This window comes from Coregonus lavaretus (assembly GCF_964263955.1).
Source record: "Coregonus lavaretus genome assembly, chromosome: 6".
Classification (NCBI taxonomy): domain Eukaryota; kingdom Metazoa; phylum Chordata; class Actinopteri; order Salmoniformes; family Salmonidae; genus Coregonus; species Coregonus lavaretus.
In genome coordinates, this window is record NC_139993.1 from 12,294,845 (window position 1) to 12,317,175 (window position 22,331).

At 41.6% G+C, this 22,331-nt stretch overlaps 1 protein-coding gene across 1 annotated transcript in view; it reads right to left on the reverse strand.

The window, feature by feature from the left end:
• LOC311130366 (echinoderm microtubule-associated protein-like 6) overlaps positions 1 to 22,331 on the reverse strand; it is a gene marked incomplete at both ends in the record, with an annotated part of 81,746 nt that overhangs the window by 40,565 nt on the left and 18,850 nt on the right. Inside the window, 11 exons of the mRNA XM_084163090.1 lie at positions 830 to 1,031; positions 1,244 to 1,411; positions 3,241 to 3,329; positions 5,257 to 5,388; positions 13,778 to 13,930; positions 14,789 to 14,927; positions 15,051 to 15,178; positions 15,524 to 15,635; positions 16,130 to 16,332; positions 18,374 to 18,474; positions 18,654 to 18,747. Coding sequence (XP_084019216.1) covers positions 830 to 1,031; positions 1,244 to 1,411; positions 3,241 to 3,329; positions 5,257 to 5,388; positions 13,778 to 13,930; positions 14,789 to 14,927; positions 15,051 to 15,178; positions 15,524 to 15,635; positions 16,130 to 16,332; positions 18,374 to 18,474; positions 18,654 to 18,747 — 1,521 coding nt within the window. The remainder of the gene's footprint in view (positions 1 to 829; positions 1,032 to 1,243; positions 1,412 to 3,240; positions 3,330 to 5,256; positions 5,389 to 13,777; positions 13,931 to 14,788; positions 14,928 to 15,050; positions 15,179 to 15,523; positions 15,636 to 16,129; positions 16,333 to 18,373; positions 18,475 to 18,653; positions 18,748 to 22,331) is intronic.

The window sequence follows — 22,331 nt, forward strand, 5'->3', positions numbered from 1 at the left end:
CCGGCAAAGTGTTTTTTTTGGGGGTCGCCTAAATAAATAATGAAATAAATGTTATATATATATATATATATATATATATATATATATATATATATATATATATATATATATATATATATATATATATATATATATATATATATATATATATATATATATACACATACACACATTTTCGGAATGGAAAAAGGCTTTTAGTTTAAACGACAGATATAAAGTACGTAGAAAAGATAATGGACCTATCATTTTTTTTTTAATAATAATATAATCTTTGAGAACTAACAATCAACAAAATAAAAAATAGACTGCCAGGGAGAATTGATGAATCCCAAAACAATGAATTAGGCAGTATAGATTTTGCTATTACGTTTGAGCAATAGAACACAGCCTTAGCCATAGCAAAATGCATAAAATTGCAGGGAATTAGCTTTAAAACTGCAACATTTTCTCTCAACTCCATGGCAGAGTATGTAGAATCGGGCCTCCCGAGTGGCGCAGCGGTCTAAGGCACTGCGTTGCACAATTGGCCAAGCGTCAAATATCAAAGAATATGTAGAATCGCAGGAAATGTCCTTTAAAACGGCAACCTTTCCTCTCAGCTGCATGGCAAAATGTGTATAATTGCAGGAAATTTGCTTTAAAACTGCATTTTTTAAAATCTCAGTTCCATGAAGACATTTGTATAATTGCAGGAAATTGGCTTACATTTTTTAAAAAGTTTCTCTACACCGCCAAGATTATTATTTTCTCTAAAATTAATCTGCACCGACTGCACCCCCTGCTACGCCCACCACCTAAGCCCCTTTTTGATGCAGAAAAAACCCTATACCTCCATCCTCCTCCGCATCGTCGTCAGACTCCTCGCTATCCACCGCCTTGCTCTCCTTATGTCCCGACGCCTCGCGGGCCCAAATCATGAGCGCAGAGTCAGCGCCCCCCACCGACAGCAGCATGGTGTCATCGTTGGACCATCGGACGTTTGTCACATTGGCACTGTGCCCCACATACTTCTTAAACTTGGCAAACTGGCCCTGAAACAAAGGAGTGGTCCGTTTCAGTACAGTGAACTCATGGGTCGTGTTCAGTAGACACGAAATGGAAGAAAACTTAAAAACAGAGTGAAACTGGGAGGTACTATGTTGAATTTTGAACAGAGCCCTGCTAAATGTAATGGCATTGAGATTGTTGTGAACGCGTGCACTAAAATGGAGCTTTGTATTACTACTTCAGACTTTTCACTCACCTTGGAAGGATAACCAAACAGCTTTAGGAAGCCAAAGTCATCCCCAGTGGCCAGCAATTTCCGGTCTTTGGTGAGAGAGGCAGCATTTACAAAACTGAGTGTGGGCCATACCCCCTCGCAGGTGGGTCCCAACACTGAGGTCCAGGTGGCCCATTCCACCTTTTCAAACTGGAAACATGCAACACAGACAGACAGACACAAACAGGCATGCATGCACGTGTACACACACACACTTCTGAAAAACGGTATACAGTGGCTTGCGAAAGTATTCACCACCCTGGGCATTTTTCCTATTTTGTTGCCTTACAACCTTAAAATTGATTTTTTTGGGGTTTGTATCATTTGATTTATACAACATGCCTACCACTTTGAAGTTGCAAAACATTTTCTTTCGTGAAACAAACAAAAAATAAGAAAAAAAATCTGAAAATTTGAGCGTGCATAACTATTCACCCCCCCAAAGTCAATACTTTGAAGAGCCACCTTTTGCAGCAATTACAGCTGCAAGTCTCTTGGGGTATGTCTCTATAAGCTTGGCACATCCAGCCACTGGGATTTTTGCCCATTCTTCAAGGCAAAACTGCTCCAGCTCCTTCAAGTTGGATGGGTTCCGCTGGTGTACAGCAATCTTTAAGTCATACCACAGATTCTCAATTGGATTGAGGTCTGGGCTTTGACTAGGCCATTCCAAGACATTTAAATGTTTCCCCTTAAACCACTCGAGTGTTGCTTTAGCAGTATGCTTAGGGTCATTGTCCTGCTGGAAGGTGAACCTCCGTCCCAGTCTCAATTCTCTGGAAGACTGAAACAGGTTTCCCTCAAGAATTTCCCTGTATTTAGTGCCATCCATCATTCCTTCAATTCTGACCAGTTCCTCAGTCCCTGCCAATGAAAAACATCCCCACAGCATGATGCTGCCACCACCATGCTACACTGTGAGGATGGTGTTCTCGGGGTGATGAGGTGTTGGGTTTGCGCCAGACATAGCGTTTTCCTTGATGGCCAAAAAGCTCAATTTTAGTCTCATCTGACCAGAGTACCTTCTTCCATATGTTTGGGGAGTCTCCCACATGCCTTTTGGCAAACACCAACCATGTTTGCTTATTTTTTTCTTTAAGCAATGTCTTTTTTCTGGCCACTCTTCCGTAAAGCCCAGCTCTGTGGAGTGTATGGCTTAAAGTGGTCCTTTGGACAGATACCCCAATCTCCAATGTGGAGCTTTGCAGCTCCTTCAGGGTTATCTTTGGGCTCTTTGTTGACTCTCTGATTAATGCCCTCCTTGCCTGATCCGTGAGTTTTGGTGGGCGGCCCTCTCTTGGCAGGTTTGTTGTGGTGCCATATTCTTTCCATTATTTAATAATAATTTAATGGTGCTCCGTGGGATGTTCAAAGTTTCTGATATTTTTTTATAACCCAACCCTGATCTGTACTTCTCCACAACTTTGTCCCTGACCTGTTTGGAGAGCTCCTTGGTCTTCATGGTGCCGCTTGCTTGGTGGTGCCCCTTGCTTAGTGGTGTTGCAGACTCTGGGGCATTTCAGAACAGGTGTATATATACTGAGATCATGTGACACTTAAATAAAGTCCACCTGTGTGCAATCTAACTAATTATGTGACTTCTGAAGGTAATTGGTTGCACCAGATCTTATTTAGGGTCTTCATAGCAAAGGGGGTGAATACATATGCATACACCACTTTTCCGTTATTAATTTTTTTCGCATTTTTTGAAACAAGTTCTTTTTTTCATTTCACTTCACCAATTTGGACTATTTTGTGTATGTCCATTACATGAAATCCAAATAAAAATCCATTTAAATTACAGGTTGTAATGCAACAAAATAGGAAAAATGCAAAGGGGGATTTGTACATATAATCTTTCACCTCTGACATATGTGCGACAGACACTATATCATTTTGATTTGTGATTTCATAAATAGCAGGAGCACATGACAAAATCAAGGGACATATCAAAATAAATTAACTTTTTATGCTCAAACCTCTGCAATATTGATAGTTTGTTTCCTTCCTCTTGGGGCCTCGAAGAATAGTTGTTCTTTGGTACCAGTGTTGACTTGTAGCAATTTCCCTTTATTCAGGATTAAAAACAATAATAGCTCTTGAAAAAAGTATAAATATTACTCTTAGGGCTGAATCGTGAGAGAAAAGAAGGGTGGATAGCAACATCACAACAAAGTAGACTGCAACTAGAATCAATGACTAAATTACTAAAGGCCCAATGTGTAATTTGTCTAAATTCGCTGCCAGACAAAGACCTTTAACTAGAAAATCACTGCAATAAATTATTCTAAAATTGATAGTTCTTTCCCCCTCATCAATCTAAACACAATAGCCCATAATGACAAAGCAAAAACAGGTTTTTATACATATTTGCTCATTTATAAAATACATTTAAAAAACTGAAAAATTACTTTTTGCATAAGTATTCAGACCCTTTACTCAGTACAAGCTTGGCACACCTGTATTTGGGGAGTTTCTCACATTCTTCTCTGCAGATCCTCTCAAGCTCTGTCAGGTTGGATGGGGAGCGTCGCTGCACTGCTATTTTCAGGTCTATGCAGAGATGTTCGATCGGGTTCAAGTCCGGGCTCTGGCTGGACAACTCAAGGACATGCAAAGACTTGTCCAGAAGCCACTCCTGCGTTGTCTTGGTTGTGTGCTTAGGGTCGTTGTCCTGTTGGAAGGTGAACCTTCGCCCCAGTTGGAGGTCCTGAGCGCTCTGGAGTAGGTTTTCATCAAGGATCTCTCTGTACTTTGCTCAGTTCATCTTTCCCTCGTTCCCGACTAGTCTCCCAGTCCCTGAAAAACATCCTCACGGCATGATGCTGCCACCACCATGCTTCACTGTAGTGATGGTGCCAGGTTTCCTCCAGACGTGACGCTTGGCATTCAGGCCAAAGAGTTCAATCTTGGTTTCATCAGACCAGAGAATCTTGTTTCTCATGGTCTGAGTCTTTAGGTGCCTTTTGGCAACCTCCAAGCAGGCTGTCATGTGCCTTTTACCAAGGAGTGCCTTCCGTCTGGCCACTCTACCATAAAGGTCTGATTGGTGAAGTGCTGCAGAGATGGTTGTCCTTCTGGAAGTTTCTCCCATCTCCACAGAAGAACTCTAGAGCTCTGTCAGAGTGACCATCAAGTTCTTGGTCACCTCCCTGACCAAGGCCCTTGTCCCCCAATTGCTCAGTTTGGCCAGGCGGCCAGCTCTAGGAAGAGTCCTGGTAGTTCAAACTTCTTCCATTTAAGAATGATGGAGGTCACTGTGTTCTTGGGGACCTTCAATGCTGCAGACATTTTTTGGCACCCTTCCCCAGATCTGTGCCTCGACACAATGCTGTCTCTGAGCTCTACGGACAATTCCTTCGACCTCATGGCTTGGTTTTTGCTCTGACATACACTGTCAACTGTGGGACCTTATATAGACAGGTGTGTGCCTTTCCAAATCATGTCCAATCAACTGAATTTACCACAGTTGGACTCCAATCAAGTTGTAGAAACATCTCAAGGATGATCAGTGGAAACAGGATGCACCTGAGCTCAATTTCGAATCTCATAGGAAAGGGTCTGAATACTTATGTAAATAAGGTATTTCAGTTTTTTTTTAAATCTTTAATACATTTGCTAACATTTCTTAAAACCTGTTTTCGCTTTGTCATTATGGGGTATTGTGTGTAGATTGCTAAGGATTTTTATTTATTTAATCAATTTTAGAATAAAGCTGCAATGTAACAAATTGTAGAAAAATACTTTCCGAAGGCACAGTGTGCGGAATGGGCATTTATTGATTTATCCCCCCCCTCAGATTTTTATTAAACAGACAGTCATTGAGTTGTACAACGATTGATAGTAGAATAAGATAGGAGGAGAACGTGTCAAAAGGGCAGTGGGACGAATTTAAACCCACACCGACACATGTATACATGTGTACTGGAGACAGCGGCACTAACCACTAGACCTCCCAAGCCAAGTGTATAGGCATTTCTTTTCCTTTCACTTACCACGGGTATCCCAGTCAATGTGGGTGATGTAGCTGGAAGCTCCTTTACAGATGCCCACTCTCTTGCTGGTCAGCACATTGTAAATATCCACAAAAGTGTCATGAGAGGCCACAGCGAGGTATTTTCCAGCATCTGGAAGGGGATATGGCAGAGTGAAAACTGTAGAGTTAACAGACCTTGGTAACATAAAACTTTGTTTGCAAAAACAACAGGCCCAAAAATATTTTTTACACTTTATTCACACAGTAAGAAAATCAGAGGGATAGACAGGCAAGTGGGAGAAACTGTGAGAAGGGTGGATGCAGGGACTGAATCCCAGTCTCCAGTGGGAAGTGGTAAATGTGACGTGTCTGGTATTGTTACCACCCAACCTCTGCACTAGGATTTAATATTTTCCCCGGTATTTTATAAATGTTCCATCCCGAGAATAAAATCACTTTTCTCCTGGCTAATCCGGTATTTCCCACCAAAACCGGAACTGTCATTCTAAAGCATATACAGTAAGTACGTCTGGATTTGATTAGAGCTTTGATCGGCATGAAAATTCAAGCCTGATGCTATCCGAGCCAGATGAGCTCTACATTAAAGACATTTTATGAGGCCAAGCCTAACAAATCCCAAATGATTGTGACGTTATCCAACAGGCTACATACAGTATGATATAGGCTACTGCACATTACGACAGAAAAACATAAAAGCCCATAGATATATGCTCTCTTGGGTAAATAAATGAAACAAGCTCCAGTAATCTTTGAGTGTGGACTGTATTACTGTACTATATTGTATTATACTGTCTTATATGGACTGAAATTATGCACCTTGTTCAAATGATGAATCTGGGAGAGAACCCGCAATGCTGGTGCAGGACATGCTGCCTACAAAGTTACAATTATAGGCTAGCGAATTTTCATCTTGAAATATAATAGGGCCTATTTTACATTTGTATAATTAGTAGACTGACGCATTAGCCTACCTTTCATAATATTTCCCCTAATGTTGTGCCACGTGCCACCTTCTCTCCTCTTTCTCTCTATTGTTGCTTCATTCCTTCCTCGCTCTCAACTGTTAAATTAAATATGTTTTGTTGTCCTTATCTTCATTATTGTAATGACATGCTTGAATAATATGGGACTAGAATAAGATGCAGACGGCTTTCACTTCTCTTCACGAAGATTCAATGGTTATGGGTCTGAATCGGGAAGTTCAAGGCTGACCGCAGTACTGCAGGCATGGTTTGCAGAAAACAGGATCCCCCATTATAGTGGATGGAAAAATTGCAATCTTTGTGTAAATAAAACAATGTTTTGAAGACAATCATGGTACCAATAATTGCTTCTAATACACCAGACGTATCTCCTTGAACGGATTATTTTAAAATGACACACGGAAGAAGTTATTATGATAAGTTAGTTGCTGATAGCAGCCTGCAGCACCCCGGTCGGCCTTCAACTTGAGCTACTCAATGAGAAGGGGGGCAGCACTGAGCTAGCCTGAAACATCACTTCCTGGAGTAGCTCAAACTGCACGTTATGTCTCCATGAGATGCCATCTTAACCGACTTAAGTTGGCTTCAATGCGCTATTGAGACTTCACATAGGAATAAATGGAGTCACGTGATCGATTTCTTTGTCCATTCATATATACAGTCATTGGTCTGAATAAATAACTGCTGTAGCCTATCACAATTGTGAGTTCTCTCCTTTCAAACTCCCTGAGACATTTTTTGGCTGCTGTATTTAACCTTCAGCAAACATGAGAAAGCTTACATCCCTCTTTAAATAATCTATAAGAAATGCTCAAAAAAATGTCCAACAAGTTATTCTAGTCTAGCTTTTCCTGGGACTCCCACAATAGTTAAGGTGAGAGGCCAGCGGAGAGCATGTGCGTATTGCGCAAGAGTGAAGACAGAGGCTATAAGTTAGAAGCTTATGCATATTAACCCATCATTCATCAGCTAAATATAAGGCTAATACTGCATTGTACTCATTACCTACAAGAGGTAGGCAAGGACATCTATATCTACAGTGCATTCGGAAAGTATTCAGACCCCTTAACTTTTCCACATTTTGCTAGGTTACAGCCTTATTCTAAAATTGATTAAATTGTATTTTTCCCCCTCATCAATCTACACAAAATAACCCATAATGATGAAGCAAAAACAGGTTCACACACATTTTTGCAAATTTATTAAAATAAAAAACTGAAATATCACATATACATAAGTATTCAGACCCTTTACTCAGAACTTTGTTGAAGCACCTTTGGCAGCGATTACAGCCTTGAGTCTTCTTGGGTATGACGCTACAAGCTTGGAACACCTGTATTTGTTGGGGAGTTTCTCACATTCTTCTCTGCAGATCCTCTCAAGCTCTGTCAGGTTGGATGGGGAGCGTTGCTGCACAGCTATTTTCATGTCTCTCCAAAGATGTTCGATCGGGTTCAAGTCTGGGCTCCGGTTGGGCCACTCAAGGACATTCAGAGACATGTCCCGAAGCCACTCCTGCGTTGTCTTGGCTGATTGCTTAGGGTCGTTGTCCTGTTGGAAGGTGAACCTTTTCCCTAGTCTGAGGTCCTGAGTGCTCTGGAGCAGGTTTTCATCAAGGATCTCTCTTACCTTTGCTCCGTTCATCTTCGCATCAATCCTGACTAGACTCCCAGTCCCTGCTGCTGAAAAACATCCCCACAGCATGATTCTGCAACCACCATGCTTCACCGTAGGGATGGTGCCAGGATTCCTCCAGACGTGACGCTTTGCATTCAGGCCAAAGGTTTCCACCTCATGGCTTGGTTTTTGCTCTGATATGCACTGTCAACTGTGGGACCTTATATAGACAGGTGTGTGCCTTTCCAAATCATGTCCAATTAATTGAATTTACCACAGGTGGACTCCAATCAAGTTGTAGAAACATCTCAAGGATTATCAATGGAAACCGGATGCACCTGAGCTCAATTTCGAGTGTCATTGCAAAGGGTCTGAATACTTATGTAAATACGGTATTTCTGTTTTTTACTTTTAATACATTTGCAAAAAACTGTTTTCGCTTTGTCATTATGGGGTATTGTCTGTAGATTGATGAGGACATTTTTTTATTTAATCAATTTTAGAATAAGGCTGTAACATAACAAAATGTGGAAAAAGTCAAGGGGTATGAATACTTTCCGAATGCACTGTATATACACTGAGTACACCAAACATTAAGAACACCTTCCTAATATTGAGTTGCACCTCCACCTTTTGCCCTCAGAACAGCCTCAATTCGTTGGGGCATGGACTCTACAAGGTGTCAAAAGCGTTCCACAGGGATGCTGGCCCATTTTGAGTCCAATGCTTCCCACAGTTGTGTCAAGTTGTCTGGATGTCCTTTGAGTGGTGGACCATTCTTGATATACATGGGAAAATGTTGAGTGTGAAAAACCCAGCAGCGTTGCAGTTCTAGACACAAACCAGTGCGCCTGGCACCTACTGCCATACCCTGTTCAAAGAAACTTAAATGGTTTGTCTTGCCCATTCAATCTCTGAATGGCACACATATATAATCCATGTCTCAATTGTCTCAAGGCTTCAAAATTATTTTTAACCTGTCTCCAACCCTTCATCTACACTGATTGAAGTGGCTTTAATAAGTGACATCAATAAGGGATCATAGCTTTCACCTGGATTCACCTAGTCAGTTTATGTCATGGATAGAGCAGGTGTTCTACACTCAGTGTATATACAGGTAAAAGTCAGTAAATTAGAATATTTTGAAAAACTTGATTTATTTCAGTAATTGCATTCAAAAGGTGTAACTTGTACATTATATTTATTCATTGCACACAGACTGATGCATTCAAATGTTTATTTCATTTAATTCTGATGATTTGAAGTGGCAACAAATGAAAATCCAAAATTCCGTGTGTCACAAAATTAGAATATTGTGTAAGGGTTACATTTTGAAGACACCTGGTGCCACAAAATAATCAGCTGATTAACTCAAAACACCTGCAAAGGGCTTTAAATGGTCTCTCAGTCCAGTTCTGAAGCCTACACAAACATGGGGAAGACTTCAGATTTGACAGCTGTCCAAAAGGCGACCATCGACACATTGCACAAGGAGGGAAAGACACAAAAGGTTATTGCAGAAGAGGCTGGCTGTTCTCAGAGCTCTGTGTCCAAACACATTAATAGAGAGGCAAAGGGAAGGAAAAACTGTGGTCAGAAAAAGTGTACAAGCGATAGGGATCACCGCGCCCTAGTCAAGATTGTGAAAAAAAAACCATTCAAAAATGTGGGGGAGATTCACAAGGAGTGGACAGCTGCTGGAGTCAGGGCTTCAAGATCCACCACCAAGAGACGCTTGAAAGACATGGGTTTCAACTGCCGCATACCTCGTGTCAAGCCACTGTTGACCAAGAAACAGCGCGAAAAGCGTCTCACCTGGGCTAAGGAAAAAAAGAGCTGGACTGCTGCTGAGTGGTCTAAAGTCATGTTTTCTGACGAAAGCAAATTTTGCATTTCCTTTGGAAATCGAGGTCCCAGAGTCTGGAGGAAGACAGGAGAGGCACAGGATCCACGTTGCCTGAAGTCTAGTGTAAAGTTTCCACCATCAGTGATGGTTTGGGGTGCCATGTCATCTGCTGGTGTCGGTCCACTCTGTTTCCTGAGATCAAGGGTCAACGCAGCCGTCTACCAGCAAGTTTTAGAGCACTTCATGCTTCCTGCTTCTGACCTGCTCTATGGAGATGGAGATTTCAGGTTCCAACAGGACTTGGCGCCTGCACACAGCGCAAAATCTACCCGTGCCTGGTTTACGGACCATGGTATTTCTGTTCTAAATTGGCCAGCCAACTCCCCTGACCTTAGCCCCATAGAAAATCTGTGGGGTATTGTGAAAAGGAAGATGCAGAATGCCAGACCCAACAACGCAGAAGAGTTGAAGGCCACTATCAGAGCAACCTGGGCTCTCATAACACCTGAGCAGTGCCAGAAACTCATCGACTCCATGCCACGCCGCATTAATGCAGTAATTGAGGCAAAAGGAGCTCCAACCAAGTATTGAGTATTGTACATGCTCATATTTTTCATTTTCATACTTTTCAGTTGGCCAACATTTCTAAAAAATCCCTTTTTTGTATTAGCCTTAAGTAATATTCTAATTTTGTGACACACGGAATTTTGGATTTTCATTTGTTGCCACTTCAAATCATCAAAATTAAATGAAATAAACATTTGAATGCATCAGTCTGTGTGCAATGAATAAATATAATGTACAAGTTACACCTTTTGAATGCAATTACTGAAATAAATCAAGTTTTTCAAAATATTCTAATTTACTGACTTTTACCTGTATATATATATACACACATACATACACACACACACACTACCAGTCAAAAGTTTGGACACACCTACTCATTCAAGGGTTTTTTCATTTTTTACATTGTAGAATAATAGTGAATATATCAAAACCATGAAATAACACACATGGAATCATGTAGTAACCAAAAAAGTGTTAAATCAAAATATATTTGACATTTTGAGATTCTTCAAATAGCCACCCTTTGCCATGATGACAGCTTTGCACACTCTTGGCATTCTCTCAACCAGATTCATGTGGTAGTCACCTGGAATGCATTTCAATTAACAGGTGTGCCTTCTTAAAAGTTAATTTGCGTTTGAGACAATCAGTTCTGTTGTGACAAGGTAGGGGTGGTATACAGAAGATAGCGCTATTTGGTAAAAGACCAAGTCCCTATTATGGCAAGAACAGCTCAAATAAGCAAAGAGAAACGACAGTCCATCATTACAAGAACTTTGAAAGTTTCTTCAAGTGCAGTCACAAAAACCATCAAGCGCTATGATGAAACTAGCTCTCATGAGGACCGCCACAGGAAAGGAAGACCCAGAGTTACCTCTGCTGCAGAGGATAAGTTCATTGGAGTTACCAGCCTCAGAAATTGCAGCCCAAATAAATGCTTCACAGAGTTCAAGTCACAGACACAGCTCAACATCAACTGTTCAGATGAGACTGTGTGAATCAGGCCTTCATGGTCAAAATGTTGCAAAGAAACCACTACTAATGGAAATTAGACCGGTGGAAATTTGTCCTTTGGTCTGGAGTCCAAATTGGAGATTTTTGGTTCCAACCGCTGTGGCTTTGTGAGACGCAGTGTGGGTGAACGGATGATCTCCGCATGTGTAGTTCCCACCGTAAAGCATGGAGGAGGAGGTTTTATGGTGTGGGGGTGCATTGCTGGTGACACCGTCTATGATTTATTTAGAATTCAAGGCACACTTAACCAGCATGGCTACCACAGCATTCTGCAGCGATACGCCATCCCATCTGATTTGGGATTAGTGGGACTATACCTTCTTTTTCAACAGGACAATGACCCAACACACCTCCAGGCTGTGTAAGGGCTATTTTACCAAGAAGGAGAGTGATGGAGTGCTGCATCAGATGACCTGACCTCCACAATCCCCCGACCTCAAACAAATTGAGATGGTTTGGGATGAGTCAGACGGCAGTGAAGGAATAGCAGCCAACAAGTGCTCAGCATATGTGGGAACTCCTTCAAGACGGTTGGAAAAGCATTCCAGGTGAAGCTGGTTGAGAGAATGCAAAGCTGTCATAAAGGCAAAGGGTGGTTGTTTGAAGAATCTCAAATATAAAATAGATTTTCATTTGTTTAACACTTTTTTGGTTACTACATGATTGCATGCATGTTATTTCATAGTTTTGATGTCTTCACTATTATTCTACAATGTAGAAAATAGTACAAATAAAGAAAAGCCCTTGAATGAGTAGGTGTGTCCAAACTTTTGACTGGTACTGTATATATACAGTGCCTTCAGAAAGTATTCACACCCCTTGACTTTTTCTAAATGTTATTGTGATACAAAGTGGGATTCAAATTGATTTGTCATTTTTGTCAACGATCTATGTCAAAGTGGAAGAGAAATTCTAACATTTGAAAAAATTCATGAAAAATACAACACTAATATATCTTGATTAGATACAGTTGAAGTCGGAAATTTACATACACCTTAGCCAAACACATTTAAACTCAGTTTCACAATTCCTGACATTTAATCCTAGTAGAAATTCCCTGTCTTAGGTCAGTTAGGATCACCACTTTATTTTAAGAATGTGAAATGTCAGAATAATAGTAGAGAGAATGATTTATTTCAGCTTTTATTTCTTTCATCACATTCCCAGTGGGTCAGAAGTTTACATACACTCAATTAGTATTTGGTAGCATTGCCTTTAAATTGTTTAACTTGGGTCAAACGCTTCGGCTTGCAAGCTGCCCCCGTTTTCCTCCAAATATAACGATGGTCATTATGGCCAAACAGTTCTATTTTTGTTTCATCAGACCAGAGGACATTTCTCCAAAAAGTACAATCTTTGTCCCCATGTGCAGTTGCAAACCGTAGTCTGGCTTTTTTATGGCGGTTTTGGAGCAGTGGCTTCTTCCTTGCTGAGTGGCCTTTCAGGTTATGTCTATATAAGACTTGTTTTACTGTGGATATAGATACTTTTGTACCTGTTTCCTCCAGCATCTTCACAAGGTCCTTTGCTGTTGTTCTGGGATTGATTTGCACTTTTCACACCAAAGTACGTTCATCTGTAGGAGACAGAACGTGTCTCCTTCCTGAGCGGTATGACGGCTGCGTCATCCCATGGTGTTTATACTTGCGTACTGTTGTTTGTACAGATGCACGTGGTACCTTCAGGCGTTTGGAAATTGCTCCCAAGGATGAACCAGACTTGGGAACAGAGGTCTTGGCTGATTTCTTTAGATTTTCCCATGATGTCAAGCAAAGAGGCACTGAGTTTGAAGGTAGGCCTTGAAATACATCCACAGGTACACCTCCAATTGACGCAAATGATGTCAATTAGCCTATCGGAATCTTCTAAAGCCATTAAATCATTTTCTGGAATTTTCCAAGCTGTTTAAAGGCACAGTCAACTTAGTGTATGTAAACTTCTGACCCACTGGAATTGTGCAGTGAATTTTAAGTGAAATAATCTGTCTGTGAACAATTGTTGGAAAAATTACTTGTGTCATGCACAAGACTATAGTTTGTTAACAAGACATTTGTGGAGTGGTTGAAACACGAGTTTTAATAACTCCAACCTAAGTGTATGTAAACTTCCGACTTCAACTGTAAATATTCAACCCCTTCAGTCAATACATGTTATAATCACCTTTGGCAGTGATTACAGATGTGAGGCTTTCTGGGTAAGTTTTTAAGAGCTTTGCAGACTTGTATTGTACAATATTTGCACATTATTCTTTGTTAAATTCTTCAAGCTCTGTCAAGTTGGTTGCTGATCATTGCTAGACAGCCATTTTCAAGTCTTGCCATAGATTTTTTAGCCGATTTAAGTAAAAACTGTAACTAGGCCAATCCATGTCGTCAGGAGTGGGTTTGGGCGGGAAAACTCTGTAAATCTCGAAAACCCCGTTCCCGCGATGAAACCCTAGTCTGCAAAAATATTTGAATATTTAACACATGACCACATCCTGGAAATACCTTGGCAGAACCTGATATCTGAGATGATCTCTTTGCGGTGATGGAAGGTCACCATGTCCTCCAAGGTGTCGGCATTCACCACCAGGAAACTGCCGTCATTCAGGCCCACGGCTAAGGCCTTCCCATCAGGAGAAAAGGCACAGCATCTACCGCCTCAAATAAAAAGAAATCTTAGCTATGATACATGATCATGATTTCAGCCACACAAACAAATATTTTAAACATACAGTACCAGTCAATAGTTTGGACACACCTACTCATTCCTGGGGTTTTTCTTTATTTTTAAAATGTTCTACATTGTAGAATAATAGTGAAGACAAAACGATGAAATAACACATATGGAATCATGTAGTAACCAATAAAGTGTTAAACAAATCAAAATATATTTTATATTTGAGATTCTTCAAAGTAGACACCCCTTTGCCTTGATGACAGCTTTGCATACTCTTGGCATTCTCTCAACCACCTTCATGAGGAAGTCAGCTGGAATGCTTTTCCAACAGTCTTGAAGGAGTTCCCACATATACTGAGCACTTTTGACTGGTACTGTACATGGAGGTAGAAAGAAAAATTGCAGACACTCATAAGGCTGTATTTTGAGAGGATAATTTTGAAGATACTTGCTACTGAATAGCAAGGTTTTTTATATTTAATTTTGGGGGACAGTGGTTGTCTTTCAGTACAGCATATAGAGCATATTGAGATGTATCATTGTAAGGCCCTATCGTTTTAAATGTCATGCATTGCAGATATTTTGACCTAACAAAGATCCTTGTTGATTGAAACGTTTTCAATAAAGGTGGTAATTGGGAGCATATTCAGTGTGCGGGCCTTTTTGTTCTTTTCAAGTGTTCTTCATTAACCCAGCACCTACGTTTTTTAAGGATGTGCGTACAACCACAAACGTTTCTATATATACACATTGCAGATGTACCAGTATTTTTTATCAATTTAACCTTTATAAAAAAATATATATATATATATTTAACAAGACAAAATAATAGTAGGTACCTTTAAGTTTGCGGACAGCTACCATGCGATGGTTGGCGGAGAGTTCCCAGATTCTGAGCGTTTTGTCGTCACTTACAGTGGCACATATGGGAAGAAGAGGGTGAGCAGCCAAACCCCACACCTCACCCTCCATGTGACCCTAAACACACACACGTAATTGTCAAACCATTTGTTAGGATTTTTAAGACAGACATACACAGAGTGAAAATCTGCATAAATTCTGATCTTAAGTCTAACTATTACATCCTCCCCCTCCGCGCACCTGAACCAACAACGTCATTGGGCCGCTCTTGTCAATTTCCAAAATCTCTCCATTTTTGGTCCCCACAAGGATGTGTCCATGTCCAAGGTTGATGGCGCGGATAGATGGGTTGTCCTCCAGCAGCAATCCTAAGGAAAGAAGCAGGAGGTGATGCCAAAGAGCAAACATAAATTCCAAAATAGCAGCAAGCAAACGGCAACAATTACCATTATTTGTACTGATGGAAGTTGTTGCTGCCTATGGCATTCATTCATTTTTTTCAATAAATTAATAATGTATTCATTCATAATCATAGTATTTATCAATATTGGTAAATTACTGCTTGAATTCTTTGACAAGTTTACCTGGAGAATAGCTTTAGGGGTGAGATACTGTACATGGCTTACATTTTTTTTTATAGAATAGTCTATAATAGCCTGCTTTTGGATGTGAAGAAATGGTGGATAGTGAGAAACAAAGTGAAGACAGCATACCTTTAGATGAAGCAGACAGCGAAGACCTTTTGATGGCGTAGGTCTTCAGGCACCTCTCAAACATGTCGTCCCATAGCTCCACCACGCCGTCCTTGCCCCCAGTCACAAACCCCTGTGAGAGAACGAGGGGACTGTCACCAGGGGGGGGAAATAATCGCCCAATTCCTTTTTCTCTCGTTTCGTTCAATCACTGCCTTCACTCATTTAGATCCAAGCTGTGTTCTGCTGCAGTTTCCAAGGTAGCCATTACGTGACATATGTATTCTATATTCTACCTAGGTCTACAAGTAAACGACAGGTCAAGATCATGCATAGATGAGTAAAGAAGAGTAGGCATGTGCCATGTCTGCTGATGGAGTACTGAGCTGCCAAGTAAAGATATCCTGTTAATTAATCCAGAGAAGGACAGTTTTGGGGCTGGTTTCCCAGATGAAGTCTAGTCCTGGACCCAAAAAAATAATACTTTTCAATGGAGAATCTCCATTATAAATGCTTTTTAGTCCAGGATAAGGATAATCTGTGTCCGGGAAACCGGCTCATAAAGTGAGGCAATAAGTACTAGTCAAAAGAGTTTACTGTTACGTGATGGTTGGGGAGACCGGGTACCTTGTCAAGAGAGCACATAGCGAACACTGGACCGTCGTGGGCTTTGATGGCCTTCATGAGGGTGGTCTCTCTCCAGATGTATACATCCCCAGTGGTGGAACCTGAGAAAACCAGGTCCTCCGAGCGCCCGTAGCAGACGGACATCATGGTCTCTAGCTTTCCGAGGTTTCCAAAGATACCCCTTTTGAATGTGAGGCCTCCACCTTGGGTCCAACACATGCAGTCTTTCATACAAAACTATTTCTTAAAGAGTTCAGAGTCAAAGGTTGATTTAAACTTTGTCGTTTTTTTTTACAATGCCACAACAACAAAACAGTACTGTTGCCAAAGTGAACAACCACACTTTAATAGTTTGTATGGTGTTCATTTAGATAATACAGTGCCTTGCAAAAGTATTCATTGTTTTTCCTATTTTGTTGCATTACAACCTGTAATTTAAATGGATTTTTATTTGGATTTCATGTAATGGACATACACAAAATAGTCCAAATTGGTGAAGTGAAATGAAAAAAATAACTTGTTTAAAAAAATTCTAAAACATATATAATAGAAAAGTGGTGCATGCATATGTATTCACCCCCTTTGCTATGAAGCCCCTAAATAAGATCTGGTGCAACCAATTACCTTCAGAAGTCACATAATTAGTTAAATAATGTCCACCTGTGTGCAATCTAAGTGTCACATGATCTGTCACATGATCTCAGTATATATATATATATACACACCTGTTCTGAAAGGCCTCAGAGTCTGCAACACCACTAAGCAAGGGGCACCACCACTAAGCAAGGGGCACCATGAACAGGTCAGGGACAAAGTTGTGGAGAAGTACAGATCAGGGTTGGGTTATAAAAAAATATCCGAAACTTTGAACATCCCACGGAGCACCATTAAATCCATTATAAAAAATTTTTTAAGAATATGGCACCACAACAAACCTGCCAAGAGAGGGCCGCCCACCAAAACTCACAGACCATGGCAAGGAGGGCATTAATCAGAGAGGCAACAAAGAGACCAAAGAGAACCCGGAAGGAGCTGCAAAGCTCCACAGCAGAGATTGGAGTATCTGTTCATAGGACCACTTTAAGCCGTACACTCCACAGAGCTGGGGTTTACGGAAGAGTGGCCAGAAAAAAGCCATTGCTTAAAGAAAAAAATAAGCAAACACATTTGGTGTTCGCCAAAAGGCATGTGGGAGACTCCCCAAACATATGGAAAAAGGTACTCTGGTCAGATGAGACTAAAACTGAGCTTTTTGGCCATCAAGGAAAACGTTATGTCTGGCGCAAACAAAACTCCTCTCATCACCCCGAGAACACCATCCCCACAGTGAAGCATGGTGGTGGCAGCATCATGCTGTGGGGATGTTTTTCATCAGCAGGGACTGGGAAACTGGTCAGAATTGAAGGAATGATGGATGGCGCTAAATACAGGGAAATTCTTGAGGGAAACCTGTTTCAGTCTTCCAGAGATTTGAGACTGGGACGGAGGTTCACCTTTCAGCAGGACAATGACCCTAAGCATACTGCTAAAGCAACACTCAAGTGGTTTAAGGGGAAACATTTAAATGTCTTGGAATGGCCTAGTCAAAGCCCAGACCTCAATCCAATTGAGAATCTGTGGTATGACATAAAGATTGCTGTACACCGGCGGAACCCATCCAACTTGAAGGAGCTGGAGCAGTTTTGCCTTGAAGAATGGGCAAAAATCCAAGTGGCTAGATGTGCCAAGCTTATAGAGACATACCCCAAGAGACTTGCAGCTGTAATTGCTGCAAAAGGTGGTGAATAGTTATGCACGCTCAAGTTCTGTTTTTTTTGTCTTATTTCTTGTTTGTTTCAACAATTTTTTTATTTTGCATCTTCAAAGTGGTAGGCATGTTGTGTAAATCAAATGATACAAACCCCCAAAAAATCCATTTTAATTCCGTGTTGTAAGGCAACAAAATAGGAAAAATGCGAAGGGGGGTGAATACTTTCGCAAGCCACTGTATGTTAGAGCGCAACAAAGTAATTCATAATAATTCATACTTTACTGAACAGTTGCATTGTCAAACCATTGTTAAATATCACAATTCTTACATGGACATTGCAGAATAATTACCATTTATCGTGTAATTTAAATGTCTTAGTAAATACATTTCTGTTGGGTAAAATAAAGTGCCACCATGTTTTGTGCGAACCCCAGGAAAAACAACTGTTGCTAAATTAACTTGATATTGGGAATGGAAATAATCATGGGGAATACCTGTGTGTTGCCAGAATTTGATATGCTTAATTCCCACGGTGACAAGCTTGTCCATACGGAAGGGGTTGCATTTCACCACAAAAAGCTTATCTTTGTGGCCCCTAGGGAATGAAAAGCAGAACCCAGAACTTGTTCTCCATCTTTTACAATCAATCACCCTTTTTAGTCAATCTTTACATCTTGATTTATGTGTTTATTCCATAGGAATGCTTGAACAGTTGTGGATGGAGGTAAATAACCTTGAATGGGAATGTCCTGGTTTATTGAATGCATACTGTACCTTGCTTTTGCCAGTTTCTCGCCTTTCTTCCAGTCCCACAACACGATGGAATGACCTTCGTCAATGCCCACAGAAACAAGACTCTTCCCATCCACTGCGGGCCAAAGGGAAGAGACAGCCATTTTGTTATGCCCTCTTTGTTATCCCATCCTCTCATGTGTTCATACAGCCGCATACAGTAAAAGTCAGCAGCTTTTAGACATCCAGAAACATGGACACAATTTAATTTGTGTCAGCTATTGGAGCAATCAAGAAATCTGGTATCCCTTTGTTCCAGGTCATCTATCACAGTTGAGCTGCACAGCTTATCAGATCTCGCAATGCCTGCAGAAGTGTTTAACCCTTTACACTTGTGGGAATTGGCCTATATGGATAGGGTTAAATTGAAATGTTTCTTACAGAAGAAATATGAAAAGCATATGCATAACCATGGTAGCGATTGAAAGGGAACAGTTTGGAAATAATGGGAAAATTATTAGACCAAAAAGGTGAGTACACAAGTTCACCTGACAAGCCTGAATCCAAACGATTTGTTTTAATGTCGTATAGAGCTGGTCTTCTTTATTAAACAATCTTTATTAAGAGCTGTCATTTTATTGTGAGGAGCTGCAGTTTTAGACATTTTTTTTGTTTTGTCCTCCGTTATGTGAGTGATCCTGTATTGAATTTGGTTGAGCAGAAATTGACAGACTTGAGCTGTATTGAATTAAAGATCACTAACATAACGGGAAGAAACATCTGATAAAACTGCAGTTCCTCACAATAAAATGACAGCTCTTAATAAAGATTGTTTAATAAAGAAGACCAGCTCTATACGTCATTAAAACAAATTGTGGCGCTTTGCCAGCCGAGCCACAAAGAACACAGCTGCTGCGATCTCCTCCTTCACTGTTGATTTTATGTGCATTTTACATTTACTGTACTTTTCGCTGCATTTGTTGATAACGAAATCTGAAAATACTCTGGATACATTCAGTAACATTTAGCAAACTATCATGGATTACAAAGGGAAACCCAGCCGCGAGCTGCTCAGTGACACGAGCCTACCAGAGGAGCTAATTGCCTTCTATGCTCGCTTCGAGGTAACCAACACTGAACCATGCATGAGAGCACCAGCTGTTCCGGACGACTGAGCGATAACGCTCTCCATAGCCGATGTGAGTAAGACCTTTAAACAGGTCAACATTCACAAGACCGCAGGGCCAGACGGATTACCAGGACGCGTACTCAGAGCATGCGCTGACCAACTGGCAAGTGCCTGCACTGACATTTTCAAACTCTCCCTGACTGAGTCCGTAATGCCTACATGTTTCAAGCAGACCACCATAGTCCCTGTGCCCAAGAAAGCGAAGGTAACCTGCCTAAATGACTACCGCCCTGTAGCACTCACATCTGTAGCCATGAAGTGCTTTCAAAGGCTGGTCATGGCTCACAACACAGTCATCCCAGAAACCCTAGACCCACTACAATTCGCATAACACCCCAACAGATCCACAGATGATGCACTCTACACTGCACTCCACACTGCCCTTTCCCACCTGGACAATAGGAACACCTACGTGAGAATACTGTTCGTTGACTACAACTCAGCGTTCAACACCATAGTGCCCTCAAAGCTCATCACTAAGCTAAGGACCCTGGGACTAAACACCTCCCTCTGCAAATGTATCCCTCTGCATTGCGTTCATCCACCTCTGGCCTGCTGGCTCCCCTTCCTCTGCGGAAGCATAGTTCCCGCTCAGCCCAGTCAAAACTGTTCGCTGCTCTGGCACCCCAATGGTGGAACAAGCTCCCTCACGACGCCAGGACAGCGGAGTCACTCACCACCTTCCGGAGACATTTGAAACCCCACCTCTTTAAGGAATACCTGGGATAGGATAAAGTAATCCTACCCCCCCCCAAAAAATTGTAAAGTGGTTATCCCACTGGCTATAGGGTGAACGCACCAATTGGTGAGTCGCTCTGGATAAGAGCGTCTGCTAAATGACGTAAATGTGCCCTTGAGCAAGGCACTTAACCCTAATTGCTCCTGTAAGTCGCTCTGGATAAGAGCGTCTGCTAAATGACTAAAATGTAATGTAATGATGTATCCTGGACTTCCTGACGGGCCGCCTCCAGATGGTAAGGGTAGGCAACAACACATCTGCCACGCTGATCCTCAACACAGGGGCCCCTCAGGGGTGCGTGCTTACTCCCCTCCTGTCCTCCCTGTTCACCCACGACTGCGTGGCCACGCACGACTCAAAACACCATCATTAAGTTTGCAGATGACACAACGGTGGTAGGCCTAATCACCGACAATGATGAGACAGCCTATAGGGAGGAGGACAACAACCTCTCCCTCAACATGAGCAAGACAAAGGAGCTGATCGCAGACTACAGGAAAAGGAGGGCCGAGCACGCCCCATTCACATCGACGGGCTTGTAGTGGAGCGGGTCGAGAGCTTCATGTTCCTTGGTGTCCACATCACTAACAAACTATCATGGTCCAAACACACCAAGACAGTCGTGAAGAGGGCACAACAATGCCCATTCCCCCTCAGAAGACTGAAAAGATTTGGCATGGGTCCTCAGATCCTCAAATTCTACAGCTGCACCATCGACAGCATCCTGACTGGTTGCATCACCGCTTGGTATGGCAACTGCTCAGCCTCTGACCGCAAGGCGCTACAGAGGGTAGTGCGTACGGACCAGTACAGCACTGGGGCCAAGCTTCCAGCCATCCAGGACCTCTATACCAAGAGGAAGGCCCTAAAATGTATCAAAGACTCCAGCCAAGTCATAGACAGTTCTCTCTGCTACCGCATGGCAAGCGGTAACAGAGTGCCAAGTCTAGGTCCAAAAGGCTCCTTAACAGCTTCTACCCCCAAGCCATAAGACTGCTAAAGAGTTAATCATATGGCTACCCGGACTATTTGCATTGACCCCCTTTTTTACGCTGCTGCTACTAGCTGTTTATCATCTATGCATAGTCACTTTACCCCTACCTACATTTACATATTACCTCGACTAACCTGTACCTGCACACATTGACTCGGTACCGGTACCCCCCTGTATATAGCCATGTTATTGCTATTTTATTGCGTTCCTTGTTTTGTATTTTTTCACATATTTTCTTACTATAAATAAAACTCTGCATTCTTGGTTAAGGGGTTGATAAGTAAGCATTTCACATTAAGAGCTACACCTGTTGTATTCAGCACGTGACAAATACAATTTGATTCCTGGAAAATGTGGGGTAGGTGCAACATTAGACAAACAAATACTAGGTTGAGTGAGAGGACTAATGGTGTCTCCAAGTCGCCACACACCACTCCAAAGTGTTCACAATTCCTAAGCAATTTCAATGCACTTTTATGACTCAAAGAAGAGTCTTCAACTATAAGGTACTTTTTTAGCTCTCCTAGCTGTGTCGTTGAGGAACTAGAGCACGCACACTTGTAGCGGTTTCGTTCGGAACACAACCCTGCATCCCCGCAATCACAAAATGACTGTTGTTGTTTTCGCAATTAGAAAAAACAGTCCATTATAAATCCTAATCTGGGTCAGGTGGGCATGATTTGTATGTGCAAAGGTTGCCCAATTACCAGGAGGGATGGGGGGGCAACTTCTTGTTGCGTGCGGTGCTCAAGTTCAGAACGGCTGTCAGTCAAAACCCATACAGCGCTGTGAAGCGCA